Here is a 22,023-nt window from a genome sequence, read left to right as displayed (position 1 = left end):
CATTGGCCTTCGAGATGAAAAATTCGTTGAATTTTTCCCCGTGAATCACGGCGCTCTGAATTGGAGGCTAACTCGGACAAAGTGTTAGCAATAATTCTACTACAAATCTCGGCACTTAGTACGCGGGCGACGATTATCAAACTGAAGGCACTACGTGTACACAGCATCAAGTGAAATTGCTCTCCAAAACTTGAAGTATCCAACAAGAATAGTAGGCCTCAAATCGTATTTAATCACTAGCATCACGAAGTTCCTCCACCTGCGTGACATATTCAACCAAAGGTGGCGCCATACTCTCTCATGACCTGTATCTTCTCTTCTATATTCATCGCGAAACTTATCTTCCCGAAATCTCTTGGACATCGCCTAGGACTCTCAAATCTTAACACCCACATACCTACGCTATCCGTCGGCTAGCTAAACACCACCTCCCTTTCTTCTTCCTCCGTCATAAACCTTGTGCCTATCTACGCCTCTAGCCTATCCTCCTTACTCGGCCACCACGTAGCACGAGTCCGTCGCCTAAGGTTATAGAATATATCTTCTTCGTCGGTATTAGGTAAGCGCTAAGATCCATAAGAGCGGGGGAGGGATAAGAAGAGTATATCGAGAAGGTCGGCCTCTTTGACGAGAACCCCGCTAGTGGAGGGGTGGCCGTAGGCTATATATCCCCGGGGACTAAACTCGGTCCGTTCAGTCGTCGATAGAGGAGGGAGCTTGGAGCATGAGACCTACTCGTCTAGTACGTCGCCTATTCCCGTTTGCTGATAGAGATAATTCAAGACGGGATTAATATTGATAGGAAATAAGCGGCTAATGGTTTAAGGGCAGATCGATAGAAAGGCAGAGACGATAGCGACGAGCATGATGCTGACGCTAACCCTTATGTTCTAATAAGGTTATAAGTAGGGAAAGAACGAAGCTCATGAGCGCGCTCTCACCGGGTGTCATGCAGGTGACCTTTTCAATTAGTTGATAGGGATATATAGGAATCGGGAGAAAATCCTAGCCTTTAACTTGAACTGATTGGGCAGGGGCCATGGCGTATGCAAAAGCAACGATTGTTTGCCGAGAACTACCGCTCAACGACCATGATGCCCTCGGCGTTGTCGCACTATGCCAAGAGGCTCTGGTCATGGGGCTAGCCGGAGGGGGAGGAATCTGAGGCAAAATAGTGTGGATAGGGAATGGCAGGGATTACGATTTAGGGCGAAGAGTGGCGGATTGGCACCACGTGGACCTCCCTAGGCTCCAGCCAGGAGCTGGACCATTGACAGCGGCCACGAGAATTTTATGGGAGATGATCATGGTCCTGTGCAATTCGCTTCAAGATTTTCAGCCTCAATTAAATAGAAAGATTTACGTATTTGCACCTTATTGAACACAAAAAGGGGTCACCAAGCACTGTGTCCGGTCCCTTAATAGACTCATCCTTCAGATCAAATCCAGCAGTACAGATCCTCCCTTCTCCTGTCTGTATTATATTATTGCTGTGCGGCTACCTAAGCAAGTCCGTAGCGATTCTTTTATATGACACCAAGATTGCAGTAGGCGCAAATAAGTATAGATTGTTCCAGTTTCATTTGAGGAACGAAATATTGGTAATAAATCGAGTGAACATGTTCCATTAGTTTAGAGGGCCAATAGGTATAAGACTGCTGTGTTGTCTTTGGATTAGGTCTATGGGGGCCAGATTTGGCTGATGCAAAACTACCCGAATGTCCTCCAACCTTGTTGAAACAGAGTGAAAGGGTCAAGCCCGGAAAACTGCTCAACCCCGGCTTCTGCGAAAGATAAATTGTACCAGAGATAATCCTGTGGTAAATCGATCTGCCTGAGCAGTGGACTACTATGTTCAATCCCAGTGTGCGCTGCAACCTGATTTTCGACAGTTGTTGTTGGATGGGGCCCTCGTTGGATTCCAAGTCCTTCTCTTTCACTACTATCAGCCGCCGATGGTTGTAGGTGATCATTCAAGGTATCCGTGACGTGGTTGTATCTTTCTGAAATCACGGGGGGATCACAATCTTTGACTTGTGCCAATAATTGGTCTGAAATTTCATTAGTTTATCGAAAATTGAGACATTTTAAGGACGTGCTTGTCATTACCTTGTGAATTTGCTGGCTTAGGTTGTCCTTTGCGCTTCGAAAATTCTGTTTGCAAGGCAGAACGCAACGTTTCCCACTAGAGATCTTGTGGTTAAAGAAGAAACTAAGGGATAATGCATGAGAGATATGGCTTACCGGACGTTGCAAAACCGTCCAATAGACTCGGAGGTTGTCCAATAGGTGCAGTATTGAGTTCACAGCAGCTAGTGTCTCATTCATGTCTACCGTTTCAGTAGACGACCTATTTCTCTCTCTCTCTCGGCAGGATATGTCTGTTATCAGGAGTACAATACCGGCGACAAAAGCACCGTAGCCAACAACAGGAGGTAGCCGTGAAATATCATACTTCCCGCAGCGGTAAGGTTCTAATATGCTATGAAAGAGCATTGCGTGTCTTGCAACAGCCTCTGCGCTTTCCTTCTGCATACCGATGCCTATTTTTGGGTCAGGAGGGAAGCCGGAAAATATAGGAACAATTATCGAATGTATAGTGATCTGGCATTGGTGGTAAATGGCATCATGCACGATGAGCAGAGCCTGCGCTTCAGATAACAAGTCGTTCTGGTAATCAGGGCTCCTTGACGAGATCGCATTATCAAATAATGACGTTGCTAAACGTGATAATTCCAGAACAGAGTCGAAATTTCGAGTAATGGCAGAGGTGTTATCCTTACACAAGAGTTGAACTTTCGCCCTATAGAAACAATCTTTGAGCGATGTCTAAGGCAGATCAAAGTCTCCAGGTCAACACATTCACTAACCATAAACCAACCATTTTCATCAAGTGTCCTGCGGCTCCGAGATGAAGACCTGTCCTTGTCCCTGATACCAAGACGTTTGAATGCCAATCCCCATCCATTTTCTCGATAAGAGTTATCCTGTAACCTGATAATGTGGTTGAAATTACTCCTGGAAGTGGTACCTCTGCCACTTCTTGCCAGCATGATTTGATAAATGGCTCTGGCTCCATCACTATGCATGTAGATGTCCAGCAAGCCCAGAAGCACCGACGGCCGAGCTCTGATTCGAGCGACGAGCCAAAATCGGCAGTATCGTCTGTAATTTTCTTGCTATATCCAAGGAGGTGACAGGACCGGTAGGCGAGTGCTGCGGATTTGTCAACACAAGCCATCCAAAGACACAACGGAGGTCAGACACAAATACTTACTAAGGCATAAATTACCTGAGTAGGGCTGGCCAATACCAAACCAATAGAGTTGTAGGCATGCTAATGCCTGAGTTACCATGAGAGATGGGGCCTCCACGGCCAAAATCAAAGCTTCTCTTAACGCAGCTTTCGCCCAAGGGAAGCCACAAGTGTGATATGAACTTAAAACCTTTAACTCCGAAGGCATACTAGAGACATGATAATCGTCGCCTATATTTCTCGGTCGAAGAAACCTTGGACGTGATATTAGCTGAATATCCAAGAAAAGGCGTCGACGACGTGAAACGTGACATACAGGGTTGCTAACGCAAGTATAGCTTTAAGAAGAGCAGAATGAAGTCCTCCAGTAAGGTATTGTTGAAAGAGAAAAGGTTTATCAAACAGTAGAGATGCGTTATACACGCGTGAAAAGTATATCTCTAGCAAAGAAAGGCCGAGGGCGGTTGGTGGCAGAGGTGGCTGGTCTGAGGAAGGGGCTAGTTCTGTTGGGAATGAGCTTGTTACATGCAGTTGTGCTGAGTAGGGCTAAGAATAATCAGTCACTAGAACACACGCCCTTTAATAAAAGCGGAAGCATGCATCACTGCGTACATCTGGCAATAAAGGGGTTCCTGTGGCTTGCGGGCTGGGTATGTCATCAGCTTCGGCGTCATTATTCGGTAGTGTACCTCCTTCCAGAAAGTTATTGCGGCTCAGGGTCGCAATATCATACCGGGGGTTCCGAATTGGGTTCGGAATTGGTATTTGTGCGGCGGTGGCAGGAGTCTCTCGCGAAACTGCGCCATAGTAAGGATGCTGAAGAACGGCACGTTGAGGGTGAGTTTGTTCCCGGTCATGTTCGGTTACCCTATGCGGTGGCCGCCGGCCTTTTCGTCGAGTTCGCAAGCCCCGTCGATCTGGAGGGCTAGGGTACTGACATGTTGCGGTGAGTCGGGCGCATCGAGCGCACGCGGGACGTTCGCGACCGCATTTGAGCTAGGAGATGTTCATTATCAGCAAAGGAGCATACATAATTAGATCGTTACAGATAAGCGATCACCTTCTGCTCGCGACACCGCAGACACGCAGTGATAGATGGGCGTGATAGCCCACTAGTAGCTTCTCCGCTGTTTTCTCGAACACTGGGGTTAGCCATGCTGGTCATCTGGAGGTTATCAAACAGAAATGCTTGACTCGGGCCGAATTACCATACATCAATGCGGCACAAGTCACGGGACCATTCGGATTTTCGAATCGGGCCGATCATCTTGATTGGTCAAATATATCGTAGTACAACTACGTCTAGAATTCCACAATGAGTAATAGTGTAACATCTTGATTCTTCAGTAAACATGAGTAGTTTACTATCTCTGTTGAAAATCCCTATTCCCTATAAAGGCACTTCTAGGTAATCTCCGTGACCGCTCCTCTTAGACTGTTTACCTATTCGATGATCTCGTAAACGAAGCGGCGCGATACCCCCGCTTTAACGCTGTAATGAAAAAGTCTAGGTCTTAATTACTGGTATAGATCTGCTTTAAGTTAAGGTAGGTTACTAGCACTAGATCCTAAGCTTTTCGAATATCGTCCTTAAGAACTTCGCTGCTTACCCTTAATTATTGCTAATTACTATATTCCTCTATGGCCAGGTTATACAGACTACGTATATAAATTAGATTTGGGGGAGTCCGCGAGGGTAAGGGGGAAGAGCTATTTGCATCTAACATCAAAGGAGTATCCCGATGGATCCCGAGAGTGAATCTAGCGGGCTTGCCGTGGAGACAGTGTGCGTCGCTCATGATAGGTAACGAAAAATTAACAGATAGATAACAAAGAGGGTTATATGAAGAGGGAATAATATCCTCGTATCAAATAAATAAATAAAGCTATGGGTTGGCTCACATGCATAATAGAAGTGGCCATAACTTGAGGAATACCATGGATACGCGGTTGGAGCCTGGGTTCTTTTTGCAAGTTGTCAATTCTCCTCTTTTACTTTTAATCCTCGTACCCATAGGTCCGATTTTGCTATCAAAATTACTATCTGAACTCAAAACACCCACGAATAGTGGGCAGTCTATGATCGTCTCTTCTTATAGTCAAATGTCTCGATGAGGAAGCCATTGCTTCAAACATCCCTTTTAATTGGCTAATGCGAACCAATAGATTGAAGCTTGGTTTAATTTCTCTTTACATGTGATTGAAGTGCCATCCGATAGCTCCCCTGTAGAAGGAGAGGGGAGGGAGTTAGAGAAGTCTCTGTATATAGTTCGAAGCTAAAGTCTAACTGCCTACTGTTAAAGATAGCATTATTAAAATTAAAATTAGTATCTTCATCTAGGAATAATCCATTCATGTTCGCTGATAATTTAACGGGATGAATTTCACGGGCTTGTGGGCTGTAGCCGATTCGGCCCGAATGGCCATGAGGGGCTTGTTACCATAAATCAGGTACGTTAATACGTACTCTGGTTACGCGAAATCCGTCAAGCGAATCAGACAGTAGTATTACCATGTTTACATCGTTTACATCAATCTTATTGGCAGACTATCTGAAAAGAGGATGCGAAGGGGAACATTGTGAAATTTAGTGAGGTGTGGGTCGCTTGGATATATTCGCGGTCCAGATGATTTGAACACAATCCGTATAGCAACCACGTATTAGGTTCTATCTAGTGTGCAATTTAGTACTCTATCGGCCTAAAAACGATTTACAGATCGTGAGAGACTCATGAATTTTCGAAAAAGTAATATGGCATCGTTCGGCCTGATATCATGCATCCGGAGGCTATGCTTGAACGTTTGACTTCGAATTCAATAATAGGTGGTGAAACAATTTCTCCGTAAACCAATATCCTTTTTCTACATACTACTATTGCGAAAACCATGTATGACACAGTAGAATCACCAGATAAACATCACGGAATTGCTTCTCATATTACGAATTATGAGAAGGGCTCTCTGGGAGCAACCCAATTCGAAATTGTAACAACGAACAATTTAAGAAAAGTATAGGGTGAACCGCTGTGAAGGATAAAAAGTAGAAAGCATGTTCCCCCGAAATATTACAGTTTTTGTGCTGCAAATTGCGACTCAAGGAAATCGAAGATAACTTGATGCAACCGAAAGGAGGCCCCTGGGTGACAATGGGCGTCTCCACCTTCGTCGGCTCGTAGACTAACGAGTTGGTGTTCACAGTTCAGATTTCTTCGAAGAATTTCTGGTTGGCCTTTCAGAAAGTGGTCATTTTCTGCATCAAGTATCAGGCACGGTGTGACAATATCTTGGCTAATGCCCTCCAAGGTATATTTGTTGACTGCGCGAATCAGATCCGCAGCAGATTCCACGCCGAAAGTCCATTTGCCGTTGCGCAGCGCCCAGCGGATCCCCGTCGAAAAGGATTGTACGCAGTGGAATATCCAGTTGTAAATTGAATCGTGACGTTTTTCAACCAGCGCTTGAATAAATGACGGCTGATGAGCTCGGAAAGCCGAGCCAAAGTCGTATACACCATCATCCAGAATAATGGCTCGCGCCCGGTGCTCTCGCGTTGCTCCTCGTGCCACTAGGTATCCACCCATGCTCCACCCAAAGATGACTATCGCATTGGCATCGATTTCCACACGAGTTAAAGCGTAGTCGATAACAGGGGTGAGCACGTTCTCCCAGTCGGGTCGGAAGTGCAGATGCTGTCGTCGGATAGCTGCACCTTGTCCGGGGCCATCAAATGCGAGGAAGTTATATCCCCTCTCTAGGGCCGCTGCTCCGATAGCAAACCACCCCTCACTCATGATGGAGTCGTAGCCACCGTTTAAAACAATAGTCCGTCGAGGCTTTTTTGTGTTATCAGGACTAACAAAGTAGGCTGGTAATGATGTTCCTTCGTAAGAGATATTGATCGACTCATATGTAAATGTAGATAGCTTCATTGCCGCTTCAAAAGAAGCCTCCGATCTTTCATGTAAGAAATGAGATACTTTGTCTTCGTCGACATTTTCTCGGCGAAAGAACTCGGCAGTGCGGAAGTAATTCGATGCACGAAGGTATCCATGGTAGGCACTTTTTTGGTTTTTCACAGATTCTGAGTGCTCAGCATTGGAAAGTGCTCGTTCTGCAGCCTTCTGCCATTCGTGCACCCAGTCATCCTCGTTTCCTGGGCGGATTTTGGAGCAGATAGCTATCACTTCACCGAGATCTGCCCCGCCATGATTGCTATAGCCAGCAGCACGAAGCGCTTCGTAGCTAAAGGTCTCATTGGATTTGAAGAAATGATCAATTAACATTGGTGGAATATAGTGTTTGTAAATTTGAGGGAGGAAAAAATATAGAAATCAGAGAGAAACTATCATGATTTGGGGAATCATGAAGGGTGAAATATGCCCTTGGGGTTAGCTGTATGTCACGTGGTGGCAGAGACAAACAACCGAGGGCTTCGCATTATTTAATCCTGTGATACGGGGGAGTCGGACCTTGGATAGGGTCTATTCGGGCCGAATTCACGACTCTGTCCTGCGGGGCGGAAGCTAAAATGACAGTCAATTATTAGCTCCGGTCGGGGTGCTGTCTCGTGGGCCGGGGCGTAGTTCCTGGTTTCAGGGTTTCCGACGAGTCGATCTCTTCTGGCCTGCGAGTGTTACTACGCAAGTTTATGGCTTAGTACACCTGACCATTCACGGGCGGGTCCGTCATTTGATTATTTAGGATCCGTTAGGGACCATCACGTATCGAGGGTCTGCCACCCAAGAAGATACTTTCCATCCCAGCGATATTTTCTACCAGGCCTCCGGGCTATCTGCAAATAAGATAGCTTCCGCCGCGCAAATACGAAAAGAAATGACGAATGTCCTCAAAATGGGTATTTTGAGTAGCATAGGTTGCTTGATACCGAGAATATTCGGCCCGACTCACATGCCGATAAGGTTTTTTACTAACTCATACATTAATTAGTATTGGTAACAGAAAACAGGTTACAACAGTCATTTAAGCTAGAAAAATAATACAAACTTGCAGACACAGTCCCTATCAGTCAAGCAATGGTGGGGAGGAAATAGTAGTTTTAGTTATTTGTTCAGAGTTGGCCGTGCTTAGAAACCATCTAACAAGTTAAAGTACCACCTCCTCTGTTGAACGAGCCATATATCCTCATTGCTGAGATATTTCTCTTTTTCATTGCGGTGATTTACTCCTAAGCCAGGCTCTCTCTTCCTTAGCAGGATAATGTAGTAAAAGAGAGATGCTGTTTATGATTGAAACATAGCAGATATGTGTTCAGAGCAATATGTGAATGAATATGCCATTCACAACAAAAATAAGTGAATACATAATACCGCCAGAATGTACTGGGATGCTGTAAAACCTTGGACGATGTAATATTTCCTAACTGTGATGCGTGTGACCTCATGCTGAGATGAAGCTGACCACCTTTTAGTTCAATTAGGCAATATAAGATGCACGGCCATACTAGTGGTAAATGTTCCGAAGTGCCAGATCACCAGCTTATCAAGGTGTTCCTCTCCTGGTACATTACCTAAGGATGACTCAGTGAAGGTTTGTGGCCAGTGACGAAGCCAGTTTTATCACGCACAGAGAGCCTGTTTGGTATTTTGAAGAAGATATGCAGATTGGCATCAGAATGGCCTATCAGAAAGAAATATTCAATATGAGCCTGGATCCTACACTATTTCACTTCCATGGCACTTGCCCCTGGAAATTGAACAGTAGATTCAAAGATCACTAACAGTAGAAGGACCCATTGAGAAAATCTAGTCTCCAAATCAAAGCATTACCAAAAAAGGTTTTATGAGAATGATATGTTCTCTGTGACGATAGATCAGAGCCGCTTTCTACCGAGTTGTCAGAATTGGAACGTCCACACCAGCCTATGGGGACAAAACTAGGGAAGCAGGTCACTTATATAAGCTAAGCATGCTTCAGAGACCCCTTCTTGTGGTTGAACCCTTTCCAAGACCTTGACTTAGTCTTGTTCCCATATCATCCGGCAGCTTGAAATGCAGTATGGCAAGTCAATCAAGAGAGTTGCCGAAAATGAGTGTGATAAAAATGCTAAAAAGAAATTACCTCAAAGTCAGAAGGCTAAATTCCTTCTATGTGAATCAAGGAGGAGGACTTGAGGGGAATTCTACTTTGATTATCCTCCCCTCCATCGTGAACTCAGTATGAACTATCAAAGAGCATCTTTTTGCCCATCCTAACGTTAGGTGACGTTATCAAGAAGCAACACAAGCAAATTTGCTATCCGGTTATTGGCGGCAATCCAACAGAAGACACCAGAAATTGCTTAGTTAAATTTTGCTTTTCTAAAGAGACTTCTCTGCTCGGCTTACAGCCGACAAGCCTATGGATTCCCACTTTCTGTCATATGATATCACATGTCTCTTCTAGTAAACTCTGACATGAAATAGTTAGGCATGATGTAGTATTGTCTGTGGAACCTGCCTAATCACATACCTTAAGATCCACACCTAGACTGCCAAGAACAGGGATCATCTGCAAGATGGGATCCAGGCTAATAGTATCACGCTTCATCGCACGAACAGCTATGCTTCACGGTAACCTTCGAATTCCGGCCCCAATTATAACTGAACTATATTTTAAGCCTTCCTCCATCGCCCCTCCCAAGTTACCAGTGACGCTGGCTACGGATTCCGAGCGCTGGAAGATGGGTTTCTTATTTCTTTTCACCATTCTGACATTTTCTCCCCTGATCGAAGCTAAATGTTTCAATCCCGACCGGACTATCGCATCTAGTGCTGTGCCCTGTAATAGCAATAGTGCTACCTTTTGCTGTGCATCAGACGCAATCTGTCTCAGCACTGGGTACTGCCTCAGTGCGATAACGCAGCCATTTACGCTATATCGTGGCTCCTGCACGGATTCTGGCTGGGGAAGCTTCTGCGCTTACTACTGCGGTTTGTTTCCTCTGCGTCATTTGCGAGTCTGAAAGACTAAAGCTGTATAGTCAACTACGATACTGGCTCTAACGCCCCAATTGTTAGCGTGGGACTAAATAATGACAGCCGCGCGATATACTGCTGCGGTTACCAAGGCGAACATAACAACGGCACTAAATGCTCGAACGGGGACACTCCCTTTATCCTTGACGATGGGGAGATGATCTTCGGTCGAGCGGCGCTAGTTAATGTTACGACCAACCGGCCCGATCCGTCCACGACAGGAACCGCCAATACCACGTGCGGAAACGACGAACGTTCTTCCTCGCAGAATAAGAACATAACGCTCGGGTTAGGCGTCGGTGTCCCCCTGGGCGTTGTCGCGCTCTGTGCGGTTGCTTGGGCTCTCATTGAGCGACGAAGAACTAGAAGGCACCAACCGACAATTCCAGGGTTCGCGCAGGTGACTGGACAGGTTTATGTTCCTCCACGGCGAAAGTCTGGGCCGACAGAATTAGATCAGCCAAGCAGCACAACCTCGGATACTCTAATTCAAGGGTCTCCTCTTGTGGAGATCATGGGCTCTGAATCTCACCGTCATTGATTGAGGTAGAGGGCGGTGCGGTTTTGGTGAAACTCAGGCGAGGGTCCAAGTCTTCCTTCATTTTTCGGGCAGTTACAGCTAGCGATCGAGAGGTATACAGGTCGCCACCAGGGACCTCTGTGAAGCAGATGAGCAGTTGATCAATATAAAAACCTGTTCTGGCTGAGATATAATGACCATATCTGCAGTTCCGTATCTGAATCAAGACTGCTTTGAATACGCAGTTACTGCGTAACTTTCTTCGTGAATGACACAAAACATGGGTTTCCATCAGAACCTGAATTTTCTTCCTCGGCGGTAAAGATAGCCCTGAATGTGTGAGAATTACGATTATGTGAATATAAAACACGGTATTGATCCTTCAATACGCCGGCGATTTGAGCGTCTCCATGTCAGACAGACTGCACTATTTAGATACGAGTTGGTTGCTCGATCATGGCAAGAGTTCGAAGATGACAAACGGTATTAATCTATAATAAAGGTATAGACTCTCGAACTAATTATACGAGATACAATGCATTCCCAAAGTCGCCTGCAATCTCTCAGAGAGAATAGGTCACAGGTGATCCATTATTCAGCTTGAAGTATCCTGGTTGCAAAGTCTGGTAGACCCCAGTCGGATCATACACATTAGCAATCTTCCGCAGACGCTCTTTGTTGGCTTCTCCATAGCCGGCAATTGGATCCTGGAACATGCTGGCATAGTTCATGTAAATATACTCGTTGTAGATGCCCATGTCTTGAGCCTTTGCGATGACCTGGGTCCAGAAGCTGTAAACCCACTCGTAAACAGTGTCGTCATCGGATGAATCGTCCCACCAGAAAGAAATATGCATAAGATGGACGGGGCCCTTGGAAGCATCGAGTCCCAGGGCATTTCCGCCATAATTGGTCATATTCTTCAGCATGGGCAAGGTGATACCTTGATAGATGATCACTGGGTTTGCGCCCGCGAGGTCGATCACCTGTGGGATCAATGACATGAATAGATCCACAACCCAGTTGCTAAACTCCTCATTGAGTTGCACGGCGATCGGCCAGTAAATTTCGCGGTATCCAAACGGATTGTCGGACTCTAGGTACTCGACGTATTCGACGAGTGTCTTAGTGCTAGTCGAATCTGCAATTGCAGGGATGCTTCGGTATTGCTGGAAAATCTCCGGGTCGGCAACATCTTCAACATAAGTCAACTCAGCCGTGGCGATGTTTGTACCTTGGGTTTGAAGGAAGGCGACGTATTGTTGCGCTTTGCCATCCACAGTGGCGTTGTTCACAACGTTGATGAAGGCGTTGATGACTTCGCTGAAATAGTTCTCAGTAAAGATTCTGGCACCTCCACGCATCGTTGGGCATGGAATTGTATAGAGGTTGTATTTGGTGACAAGGCCAAAGTTATTTCCACCACCACGGAGGGCCCAGTACAAGTCAGGCAGGACAGTCTCACTCGCAGTGACGATTAAACCGGCCGCAGTGACGACCTGAGGATTGTGAGTATGTAGATCTCTCAAACACGTAGAGAAAGCATCAACATATTGCTTACCTCGAAGCTTTGAACATTATCAAGGGCCCAACCGTACAAGTTAGAGTGGTAGGAAATGCCGCCGCCCAGGACAAAGCCACCCACACCGATGCTGGACGCGCGACCCCCAATTGTAGCCAGTCCATACGGCTCGAGTGCCGAATATACTGACAGCCAGTTGTTACCAGGCTCGATTGAAGCAACCGACTTGTCTGCATTGAGCTTCACCGCATTCATGTCCTTGAACCAGATACTGATGCCTCCAGCACTGCTGGAAGCCCCGGAAAAGGCCGCATGGCCACCACTTCTGGCAGCAAATGGACAACCAGTCAGTCGAGACAGCAGCACAGCTATGCTGACTTGCGTGTTCACCGAGGGTCGGAAGACACAATAAGGCTGGACTTCTTCCTGTTGCTCGGACCAGAAAGAATTGGTGAAATTGTTGTAGAGTGTCGAATTTTGCGCGTTAACCTGTTGGGATCCGAAAAGAAACTTCAAACTTCCACACTGATGGCGATGGAGTTAGTATCTGGAATTAAATAATCCAATTATTGGTTTGACTTGATGAAAGGCTCAGACTCACAGCTGCTGCACATGCGCCGTCGGTTGACCGTGCTTGGATGCCACTGAATGACTTCAAAGCAGGAATGCTCGACACTTTCACGCCAAGCTGCTCCAATCCTTCGGTCACATTGAAATTCGAAGGTTCAATCGCATCGGCAGTCGCCAGAGTTACCCCACTAGCGGCAGACAAGGCGCCGAACAAGGACCAAGCACGCATACTCGCTACGGGTGTGTTGATCTCAGAAGTAGAAAGACAGCGTCGGACTCAATCTCGTCCCTAGGGAGGATACCGAACAAAGGGAGGCCAAAGAAAGGATTGTTTCCTTCTTATAAATGATCCACGTTGGGTGGCCTGAGGGAGCTAGCTACCGTACTCCGTAGCTTCGGTCGGATCAACTTCCGCTAGTACGCTAACCGATCGCGAACCGATCGTACCTTGTACATTTGTTCAATTGGCGCATTGCTTCAGGGGTGCGAGCTAAGCCTCCGTTCTCGTTTATGCCCACGACAAAATCGACTTGGATCTTTAAGCGAGGCGGCGGAACCCGACCGCGGAAATTGAAGCGAAGCCAGGATTCTGGATTGTTGTTGTTGTTGTTGGAAAGGCCTAGCGGACTGGCTAGGACTGAAGGAGCATCGCCAACTTGCTGATCCCTGTCATTCCATGCATCGGTGCGGAGTACCCTAATACAAGAAAACACTGTAACTGGTGGAAATCTCGACTCGTCTTTTCACTGCCAATTGTTTTCACACAGGATCCCTGAGCAAGGCTCCCTGCTCTTCTTGTACTGTACTTGTCGCGTACGCATTACAGTTTTGGCCCCATTGATTTCAACATCCTCTAGTATCATGTTACATCGCCCCAATTTCGGTGACCCTTGTCACCTCCTCCTTCTCTTAGTAATAATATTTCAACTACTGTAGTGACCGTGTCGCTTACATGCTTAGCCAATTTAGTGCCAGGGGACGGCTTTGTCTGTACAGCATGACTGGTACGCCACGCCGTTAGCCCATGCATTCAGAATCCTCCCCGTATATGACCCTGGCACTTCTGGTTTCAGGATTCCTCAAGTCGTGCTTGACTTGCCGACACATGGCAACTAAGAATTTTTCGAAACGGGGCCCAGCCCACGCGTTCGGCTACAGGATGAAGATATAGTGACGGGTGCCCCGTTAATGATGGATGTGATGGGAATGCCTCTCCATATGTACGGCAGACAGCTATCGTCTTACACTCCTTCACGCCGGCCTTTTGGAGCCGCGCCAGCGACAGGTGATGGGAGCGAACTCAGCGTCCACTAAGGGTACATTTGGTCCCGAAACCATCAAGGGCACCGGTATTGCCCTGATCGTACTCACTTCGCTCGTTGTGTTTGCACGCTTCGCTGGCTCGATCCGTCGAATCAAGGATATCAAGCCGGAAGACTGTCTCCTCCTCGTTGCTTACCTCTTCTTTTTGGCACTCAGCATCCTCTACATCTATATTGCACCTGCTATCTTCCGACTAGCGTCTCTTGAAGCTGGGTCAATACCATATTATTCAACGGTGGAGGAAGATTCTGTGCGACTACAGATTGTTTTCTTCGTCAACACTTCCTCGCTATGGATCTGTCTGTGGATGGTCAAGTTCTCACTTTTGTCGATGTATAAGCGACTCTTGGTTGGAAAACCTTATATTGCAGTGTGGTGGATTATCACAATTTCCTGCACTCTGGTATGCATATCGCAATCCCTACCCTGCTCCGCGGAATGCTAAATTCCATCTCAATAGTTCCTCATTGGCTGTATTCTCTCATCCTGGTTTTCATGTTCGAGCTTCCATGCATGGTTCACCGCGGGGGCCTGCAATACACCGCGCGATCATCGCGCCGCCGCGATCAGCCTCTATTATGCATATGCAGTAGACATCATAACAGACCTTGCAAGTACGTTTGTGACCCTCCCCTATATCCGGAGAATCTCTTGGATTAACATCATGATCCAGTAATGGCTCTGCCCATACGCCTGATCTGGCACTTGAGAATGCAGTTGAAACAGAAGATGAGCATTGGCGGCCTTTTTTGTTTCGGCTGGATCTGCATCCTCATTGCAACTATTCGCGTTGTACAATTGGGGAATTCTTCAAATGAATCTTCAAGAGGCACTCCAGCCACATCATGGCTTGCTATGTGGGGAATCATCGAGGCCTCAATCGGTACGTGTCTCCTCCGATGACTTGGATTATCAGTCATTCTGATTTACTGACCGTTCTATAGCGGTTATTATTGGCTGCTGCCCTGGCCTGTACCGTGTCGTAAAGTCTGTCATCTCTCCCTCCAAAGCCTCATACGATTACAACTCATACAATGCACGCGGGCGTGGTCTGAGTGGCATGCCATCTCATAGATCAGGTGCCCTAAATATTGCATTGTCAAATATTTCGGGCAAAGACGGGGTATTTCAATCAGCCAGTGCCTACCGGTCCACGAGTCCTTCGAGTAGTCAGGAGCAGTTGGCACACGCCCATGGTCGAGGGGTCATCCTCATAAATCATGGGATTGAGGTGACCATTGGGGAGCGCACGCATGATTTTGACCGCGATGAATACGGTAAATCGGATCATTCTTTATGATAAAAGGATTAGACTGTCATCACACACGTTGGCCCTTGTAGGTACTCAAATTCAAGAGTAGGGGGTGAAAGAGCGATTTTTCACACCTCTCGGTACTGGTAAGCTGTAATCCTCCAATACGTCGGTACGAATAGTCAATATCCTGCGTCATCATCCCGGCAGTATGAACATTTCCTTGCCGTCAGAATACACACAGTCTCCCTTCTTTACTAAATCGACGCGCCGCATACCATGTTTTTTTTTGAGGAAGGCAGGCGAGGGGGAACCCATCTGGATCTTCGGTAGACACAGAATGTAGTGCAAGAACACTCAAGGGTTCCATCTTTATGCTCTCAGAAGGCTTACGTTTTCATCCGTAGAATGTCTAAGCACATTGTCCGATTTACTCTGCTGGTTGCCGAAAATATATTGATGTAAAAGGCGCCGATACCCGCTGAATTAAAGAGACTAATGCCATACCCATAAAGACCTTCTGTCTAGTACATCTGTCGAGTTCTCATTTCAATGGGTAAGAGGCATACCCAGATCCCACCAGCTTCAAGCCAAAGCACACCCGCTGCTCCTTCTGCGATGAGATTTTGGCCAGCAATTGGGGCTATGATGCCAGCGATACGTCCTACATAGTCCACATGCAACTGTTTTTTTTCTCCTTTTGTGAGGGGGCAGGCTCATCACACTGAATTCAGATTTCCAGAGTCGATCACATTTGAACAAGATTGTACCAAACTATCTAGTGCATAAAATAAAAATTGATTCAAATACGTGACCACCCTCTATGCCACAGTTGCCTGTGTCGTACCACCATTCACACTTTCTAGGTGCTCGATCTCTGCCGTCTTTGTGACTTGCACGGCTTTCGTCTCGACGATCTCCTCTTCCTTAGGATAGAAATCGATCTTTCCGCCCTCTTGGATGACACGCTCTCTGTCAAGACACAGGCGAGCTCGAGTATATGGGTCCAGCTTCCAATGATTGACCCTCAAGCGCTCTGCCAAGTATGCTCGCTGGCTCTCTGCAGATTGGATCTTAGTCTTGTCTTTTGACTTGGCTGCTTCAATCCACTCGGAAGTAGCTGCGAGGAATTCTTCTCCGATCTGCTGGCGCTCGCGGGTAAGTGCATCTCTGGTGGTGGTATCCTCCATCTTCTGGTTCTCATTCTCCTCGGGCTCAATATATTCGTACTTCCACTTCTCAGTACCACCAAGCTCCTCAACAAGCTGATCACGGGCGATGAACTTAGTGAGATCGTTGGTGTTGTTTGTGAAATTCACTTTAGCTGCAATATCAGGGTCCATCCAGCCTCGAATGATTCTCCAGATGCCTATTTCGTTCAATCATCAAATGTTAATGTATGCTTTTGACAAAGCGCCATTGGCGGCTCCTGATTGTATGTGAAAAAAAAGGCAGACCAACCTGAGAATACCCATGGGGCATTGTGGATGAGAAGGACACCCAGTGATTCTGGGTAGTTTGCTTCGAAGCACTTCAAGATAAACTTGACGGGTGGGTATTCCTATGTATTTCAACCGCTTGTCAGTTTCCTTCTAGCACAAATCAGATAGGAATTGTTCATGACTCCATTCCATACGTACCATGTTTGATAGCCCAAATCCTGTCATATCAAATACCACAGCCTATAAGGGGAAATGATTGGTTAGCAAGGGTATCAACAAGGGTACCAACACATTGAGGGAAGGCGCAGATCTTACGGCGGTCTCCACGGGAGGGGATAGAGTCAATCGAACAGACTCGATGACGTGCACAATGTATCTCTCTAGAGTCTCCTCGCTCTGCGCGCCGGGTTTGTGCAAGCGAACCTTGATCACCACAATTGGTCGACCGAGCTTGTCCTTTCCGTGCACATAGGCTTTGCCCATACGCATTTGAGCCAAAAAGTCTTTGCCGGCCTTCTTTTCCACTACATTGGCGTTGTTTCGTTCTTGCTGCAACGCGTGTAGCTCACCCTTGGCCATGACGTCGTCGTCCACATGCATTTCCTTGACCCGCCAGACAATGGCCTCCATCATCATGGCAAAAGCCTTGGGGACGTCCCACTTGCGGGCGCGCAGGAATCGGAGTAGCATCGCATCGGGATTGTCATGCTTCAGCAAGTTCAAAACACCGTTGCGCAACTCGAGTGGGGCAATCTCTGAGAGGGCTTTCTGGACCATTTTGGTCTCCTGTGCGCCGATACCAATCTCCTTGAGGTACGCCATGACCTTCTGCTGATAGGGGGACTTGGCCACACTGGCAGTGGTCTTCTCAGAGACATTGCTCTGGGTGCGACTGAGCAAAGAGTGTCGGCGTTGAGGCTGAGTAGGGCTGGTGGGCTCTTCGACGGAGCCGTTAGACAGCTCGTCGCCCGACGGCGCCTCGGCCGCCTTCAGCAAGACCGACCAAAGCTTTTGCAGCTTCGCTTCCTGGTCCTGGTTGACGTTCCCCAGGAAGCCAGGTTTCGGACCATCCGCAGCCATTGTTGGGCTAGTGTAGTGAATTGCGATTCGACTATGAATAGGCGCACAAGAAGAGGACTAAGGGCAATAGTGAAAACAAATCCAATGCACCGAAGGTTGAAATTGAGGACTGTAGTGTTGGAGATTGCTTGAAGGGCAGATCTTCCAAAGGAACACCTCCGGATGAGAGCTGACCTGGCTGGATGATATAGGTCTCGTCAATGTGCGCCCCCCTTGCCCCTCGAGATCATCGTGAATCCACATGAAACCCCTCATTTGATGCCCCTCGTCATGGCCACAAGTCTGCCTCGGTAGCCCCAGATCACCTAAAATCGCCCAAAATGTTGGGGAACAAAAGGTCCATGCGCCCCTCCTGATGGCTTCGCCATGGCGATCCTGGGCAATGATCAACCGTCGTGGCCACTGGTTCCCACTCGTTCCCCGGATTTCACCAGTCAAGTGCCGTGATTCGCAGGTTTGGTCTTTCACAGTGGAAAACCTCGGGCCCTCGGTCGCAGGCCAACCAACGGAAAAACACATGCGGTGGGTCCCCCACAAAATTGGGAACGGTGGCTCGAAGTTTCATATCCCAGGATTCTGGGTTTGGGAGTTGGGATTGGGGGATTCTTATTTGATCAATCGAAGGGGGTCCGGAAGATAAGAAAGAACAGGCAAAATGCCAGTCGATCTTTGCCGATTGGGGTATTATCTGTCCCTGTCCCCGGAATAGCTTCCATCAGCGCGTGGATCTCATTTCACTCGGTCCAGCCCCTCCCAGGATACCTAATCCACAACTGCTCTCACGACACGAGACCATACCAGCCTCGATAAACCTCGATCGAGCCCCCTCAGAGCTGTCGTAATGTCGCGTCGACCGATTGTTTGATCGTGATCCATGTCCAATCAGGATGCCCCTCGGTCGCCTCGACGATAACCGCAAACGATAGACATGGGGAGAATCATACTCGCCGCGGGGAACAAGGGTCGATCATTGTATTCCGATCATCCATCGCGGTTGATCAATTGCATCATGGTTGCTTCGGAGTTGTTGTCGTAGGCGCTGCAGTAGCAGACTGTAGTTGATGTTGTTTTTCTCCGACGAAAATCGTCGAAGCGCCCAACATCCACGTGACTCTACATGGTCAACCAAACGAACGATGGATTATTATTATTATTATTTCTTGACGAAAGTGCTTGGACCATTCTCTAAAATCAAATGCAAGTGGAATAAGAGTCTCGGCTTGTCCTTGATTATTACCGGGATGTGAGACCTTCATACCAAAACCGGGTCCCCTATTTTTAGCGCCTCCAAGAGTATTATTATTGCAACCAGCGACCGGGCAGCAACTATAATAGTCGAGATCCTCATACTAGACCATTCAGGCCCGAAATTTAGACCGTCTTCAAGGACCAAAAGTTGCTCACTAAGGGGACTACCTAGGTCGGATCTAATAGATCATTTATCAAGGTAATCCATCCCGTCGCGGCGCTCACAGTATAGCCCAGGCTGAGATATATATCGTCTCACCTAGTCACTGGGGCAGGGGATGACGATCTTTGATCATAGATCCAAATGGATCCATTTCAAAGATTCTACAGCCGGAGTTCTTTTCTCTGTCTAATCACTAGCACGATTAATTGATTTTACCTCATGCGCGGGTTGGGGAGTCTGGTTGTCTCCTAGCTAATGCGATGATTTTCGCTTATCTTCAGTTCAAGTCCCTCTCAAACCTAAAAACCTTGGGAACTTGAAAGGTTGGGGTTGCTCTGAAAATCTCGATCATTCATTTCGCCCAATCTTTGGGCTTTCTTCTACGCAAGAATTTCCATGACGCCAACAGTACAGATGCCAGAAAACATCATCTACACCCAATCTCAACACCAATCCTGTTGCTCCAACACGGAAACCGATGGAGCGACTCAACGTAAAAAGATACAGTCAGAATCTGCTTAGACAGGAAAGTGTATCCGCGAATTTCAACAGGATAAGTTTCATGTTCTCTGCTGAGGTACCATACGTCAAACCTTGATCTTCCCGCCCAAGCACCAAAAAGAAACAAGCAAATGCCTTCAGTGGCTCTATGGCGGCAGGTCCCGCAACCTCGTATGTTCCGTGTCTCAGTCAGACTTGTCAGATTTATCAGGTTTGGGCCCCCGGGTAGATTGACTCGTTACTCTTTAAGAGTTCTGTTTTTCCCATTCAACTCGATTCGCGAGGCGTACCTTTTATTATCAGTCAACTCAACAAGCTTTAGTTTGAGCAACCTCCTTCCATTTCAAGCGCAAAATGGCGCTTAGTGCTTGCAATGCCGTGGTGAATCCATCATTCGAGTCCGGATCCTTGTCACCGTGGGTCCCCTCGGCAGTGAATGTCGCAAAAGTCAGTAATGGCACAAACGCATATAGCGGGGATTACTATCTGTTAGTTTACAATTCTCTTTCCTAAAGATGATCATCCTGCTGATACACAGATAGCGATCTGCAGACTGCCGTGGGCAACAGGGGTAACACGATATCCCAGTCTCTGAAGCATCTCCAGCCACGCGCAAAGTATACCTTTAGCGCAAGCGTCCAAGTTCCATCGCCATCTGGTTCCGAATACTGTGCCTTTTATGTATATATGGGCCACAACGCGACAAAAGGCCAAATTGCATCCTCACAACTGTTCACGTTTGGCGAGTGGATGTCCGTGACCGGAACCTATTCCCCGCGGAGGCCAGAGGAGACTCTGAACATTATTGCTAGCTGTGACTCTGAGGACTCTTCAGTTACGGGTCATGTCTGGATAGACGATGTTATTTTCAGCGGGGGCAACAATTGTGGAGCTTTGTTGAACTGAGAAACTTGTCACCAATTGTATCGCTAGACATACAGCCACTATTAAACCAACATCAATTATATACACTAGCGTTCTATGTTCCTCGTAATAAGTCGATGGGTATTTCGGTCTGAGAGGACTCGGATAGTTTCTTAATGCCGGATAAATTGTGCCTTCTTCAAAGCCCAGATGAATAGCTCATCTGACCCGAAGCAAAACTCCGAGACAACCTCGAACCCACATTTACGGAGGACTGTCACGCTCCCGATATTCAGCTTCTCACAAATAGCGTATATCTTCTCCTCGCTCCCATTCAATTCGCCCATATCTCTTCTTGGGAGATCCCACCACTTTGACAGCATCATTCGTAATGCTTCTGTGGCATAGCCCTTTCCCCACGACTCGGGAAGAAGAGAGTATCCAATTTCAGGGCATGGATCCAGGGTGTTCACGCTGACATAGCCAATGAGTTGCTTTTCTGGTTCCGAGATCGACTTATCCAGAATCGCGTAATTAAAAGAGCGCCCGATGATGTCTGCTGGTCCCTTGGCAAAGACTTTGCTGGACATCCATTCACGAGTCTCCTCGATGGACTTGAATGGCTCCTTGGGGTAGCTATTTTTATAATTACAGATCAGTCACCTGCTTCATGCGTTGAGTATTCAACGACTCACTTTGTCTTTGCCACTTCCGGTCGGCCTCGAACCGCTAGCAGTGCGGCAGCGTCAAAGTCACAGATGGGTCGCAGAAGAAGGCGCTCGCTCTCGATTGAATCGTTGGTTGACGGAATTGTCACATAGACTGGCTGATATGGTAGTTCCATCTTCGAAGTAAGTCTTGGTGCGTTACACACTTTGAACTTTGAACCAGTAGCACTTTCAAGGTCGGGGGCTGGCGATCTCGTGAAATATGATGCATCCAGCAAACGGAAGGGACGATCTTGCAAATACCCGCTCAGTGTTGATTGATTGGTCAGATTTCACCACCCTGCTATCCGCTAGGCTAATTTTGGAGCCCGCATTTTCCACTTCCATCGGTATTCATAAGCATGCTTATAAGAGCTCGGTCCGAGTTCAAAGTCAGTGGTCAGACATATTTTTGACCACAATATAAGTTTTCTCGATTCTCTAAATATTATTCTTCGGAGCTATCAACACTTGGCAGCCGATTGACCCTCACAATGAAAACACAGCAAAAACTTTCCAATTACTCTACGACACAAAACATAATAGGAGTTAACGCACTCTTATTTGTAAGCATAATGGATATGAAATCTTCCCACCCAGC

The 22,023-nt window shown here is 47.1% G+C and overlaps 8 protein-coding genes across 8 annotated transcripts; 3 read left to right on the top strand and 5 right to left on the bottom strand.

Annotated features, from left to right (window-relative positions):
- Positions 1-4,119: 4,119 nt before the first annotated feature.
- N7496_012164 (uncharacterized protein) lies at positions 4,120-4,523 on the bottom strand (the record flags this gene model as incomplete). Its single annotated transcript, XM_056705077.1, has 3 exons — positions 4,120-4,252; positions 4,303-4,421; positions 4,470-4,523. The coding sequence occupies 3 exons, from the start codon at positions 4,521-4,523 to the stop codon at positions 4,120-4,122; spliced, it is 306 nt and encodes a 101-aa protein (XP_056551037.1).
- Positions 4,524-6,321: 1,798 nt separating this feature from the next.
- psoB (hydrolase psoB) lies at positions 6,322-7,539 on the bottom strand (the record flags this gene model as incomplete). Its single annotated transcript, XM_056705076.1, has 1 exon — positions 6,322-7,539. The coding sequence occupies one exon, from the start codon at positions 7,537-7,539 to the stop codon at positions 6,322-6,324; it is 1,218 nt and encodes a 405-aa protein (XP_056551036.1).
- A 2,276-nt stretch (positions 7,540-9,815) lies between these two features.
- On the top strand, positions 9,816-10,771 carry N7496_012162 (uncharacterized protein; the record flags this gene model as incomplete). Its single annotated transcript, XM_056705075.1, has 2 exons — positions 9,816-10,185; positions 10,236-10,771. 2 exons carry the CDS (start codon positions 9,816-9,818, stop codon positions 10,769-10,771), a joined length of 906 nt encoding a protein of 301 aa, XP_056551035.1.
- A 542-nt stretch (positions 10,772-11,313) lies between these two features.
- N7496_012161 (FAD-binding oxidoreductase) lies at positions 11,314-13,071 on the bottom strand (the record flags this gene model as incomplete). The annotated part of the gene is made up of 3 exons (XM_056705074.1): positions 11,314-12,249; positions 12,312-12,797; positions 12,874-13,071. The coding sequence occupies 3 exons, from the start codon at positions 13,069-13,071 to the stop codon at positions 11,314-11,316; spliced, it is 1,620 nt and encodes a 539-aa protein (XP_056551034.1).
- Positions 13,072-14,130: 1,059 nt separating this feature from the next.
- On the top strand, positions 14,131-15,465 carry N7496_012160 (uncharacterized protein; the record flags this gene model as incomplete). The annotated part of the gene is made up of 4 exons (XM_056705073.1): positions 14,131-14,568; positions 14,626-14,779; positions 14,839-15,048; positions 15,110-15,465. The coding sequence occupies 4 exons, from the start codon at positions 14,131-14,133 to the stop codon at positions 15,463-15,465; spliced, it is 1,158 nt and encodes a 385-aa protein (XP_056551033.1).
- A 773-nt stretch (positions 15,466-16,238) lies between these two features.
- Positions 16,239-17,939, bottom strand: N7496_012159 (CRAL-TRIO domain-containing protein; the record flags this gene model as incomplete). The annotated part of the gene is made up of 4 exons (XM_056705072.1): positions 16,239-16,786; positions 16,879-16,978; positions 17,058-17,099; positions 17,175-17,939. 4 exons carry the CDS (start codon positions 17,937-17,939, stop codon positions 16,239-16,241), a joined length of 1,455 nt encoding a protein of 484 aa, XP_056551032.1.
- A 2,266-nt stretch (positions 17,940-20,205) lies between these two features.
- On the top strand, positions 20,206-20,757 carry N7496_012158 (uncharacterized protein; the record flags this gene model as incomplete). The annotated part of the gene is made up of 2 exons (XM_056705071.1): positions 20,206-20,339; positions 20,394-20,757. The coding sequence occupies 2 exons, from the start codon at positions 20,206-20,208 to the stop codon at positions 20,755-20,757; spliced, it is 498 nt and encodes a 165-aa protein (XP_056551031.1).
- A 131-nt stretch (positions 20,758-20,888) lies between these two features.
- On the bottom strand, positions 20,889-21,559 carry N7496_012157 (GNAT family N-acetyltransferase; the record flags this gene model as incomplete). Its single annotated transcript, XM_056705070.1, has 2 exons — positions 20,889-21,351; positions 21,411-21,559. The coding sequence occupies 2 exons, from the start codon at positions 21,557-21,559 to the stop codon at positions 20,889-20,891; spliced, it is 612 nt and encodes a 203-aa protein (XP_056551030.1).
- Between the last annotated feature and the right edge of the window lie 464 nt (positions 21,560-22,023).

The sequence above is a fragment of the Penicillium cataractarum genome (genome assembly GCF_028827025.1).
Source record: "Penicillium cataractarum strain IBT 29864 chromosome Unknown utg000009l, whole genome shotgun sequence".
In the NCBI taxonomy this organism is placed as follows: Eukaryota; Fungi; Ascomycota; class Eurotiomycetes; order Eurotiales; family Aspergillaceae; genus Penicillium; species Penicillium cataractarum.
The sequence above is the reverse complement of the archived record's forward strand: the minus strand, read 5'-3'. Positions and strand labels throughout refer to the sequence as shown.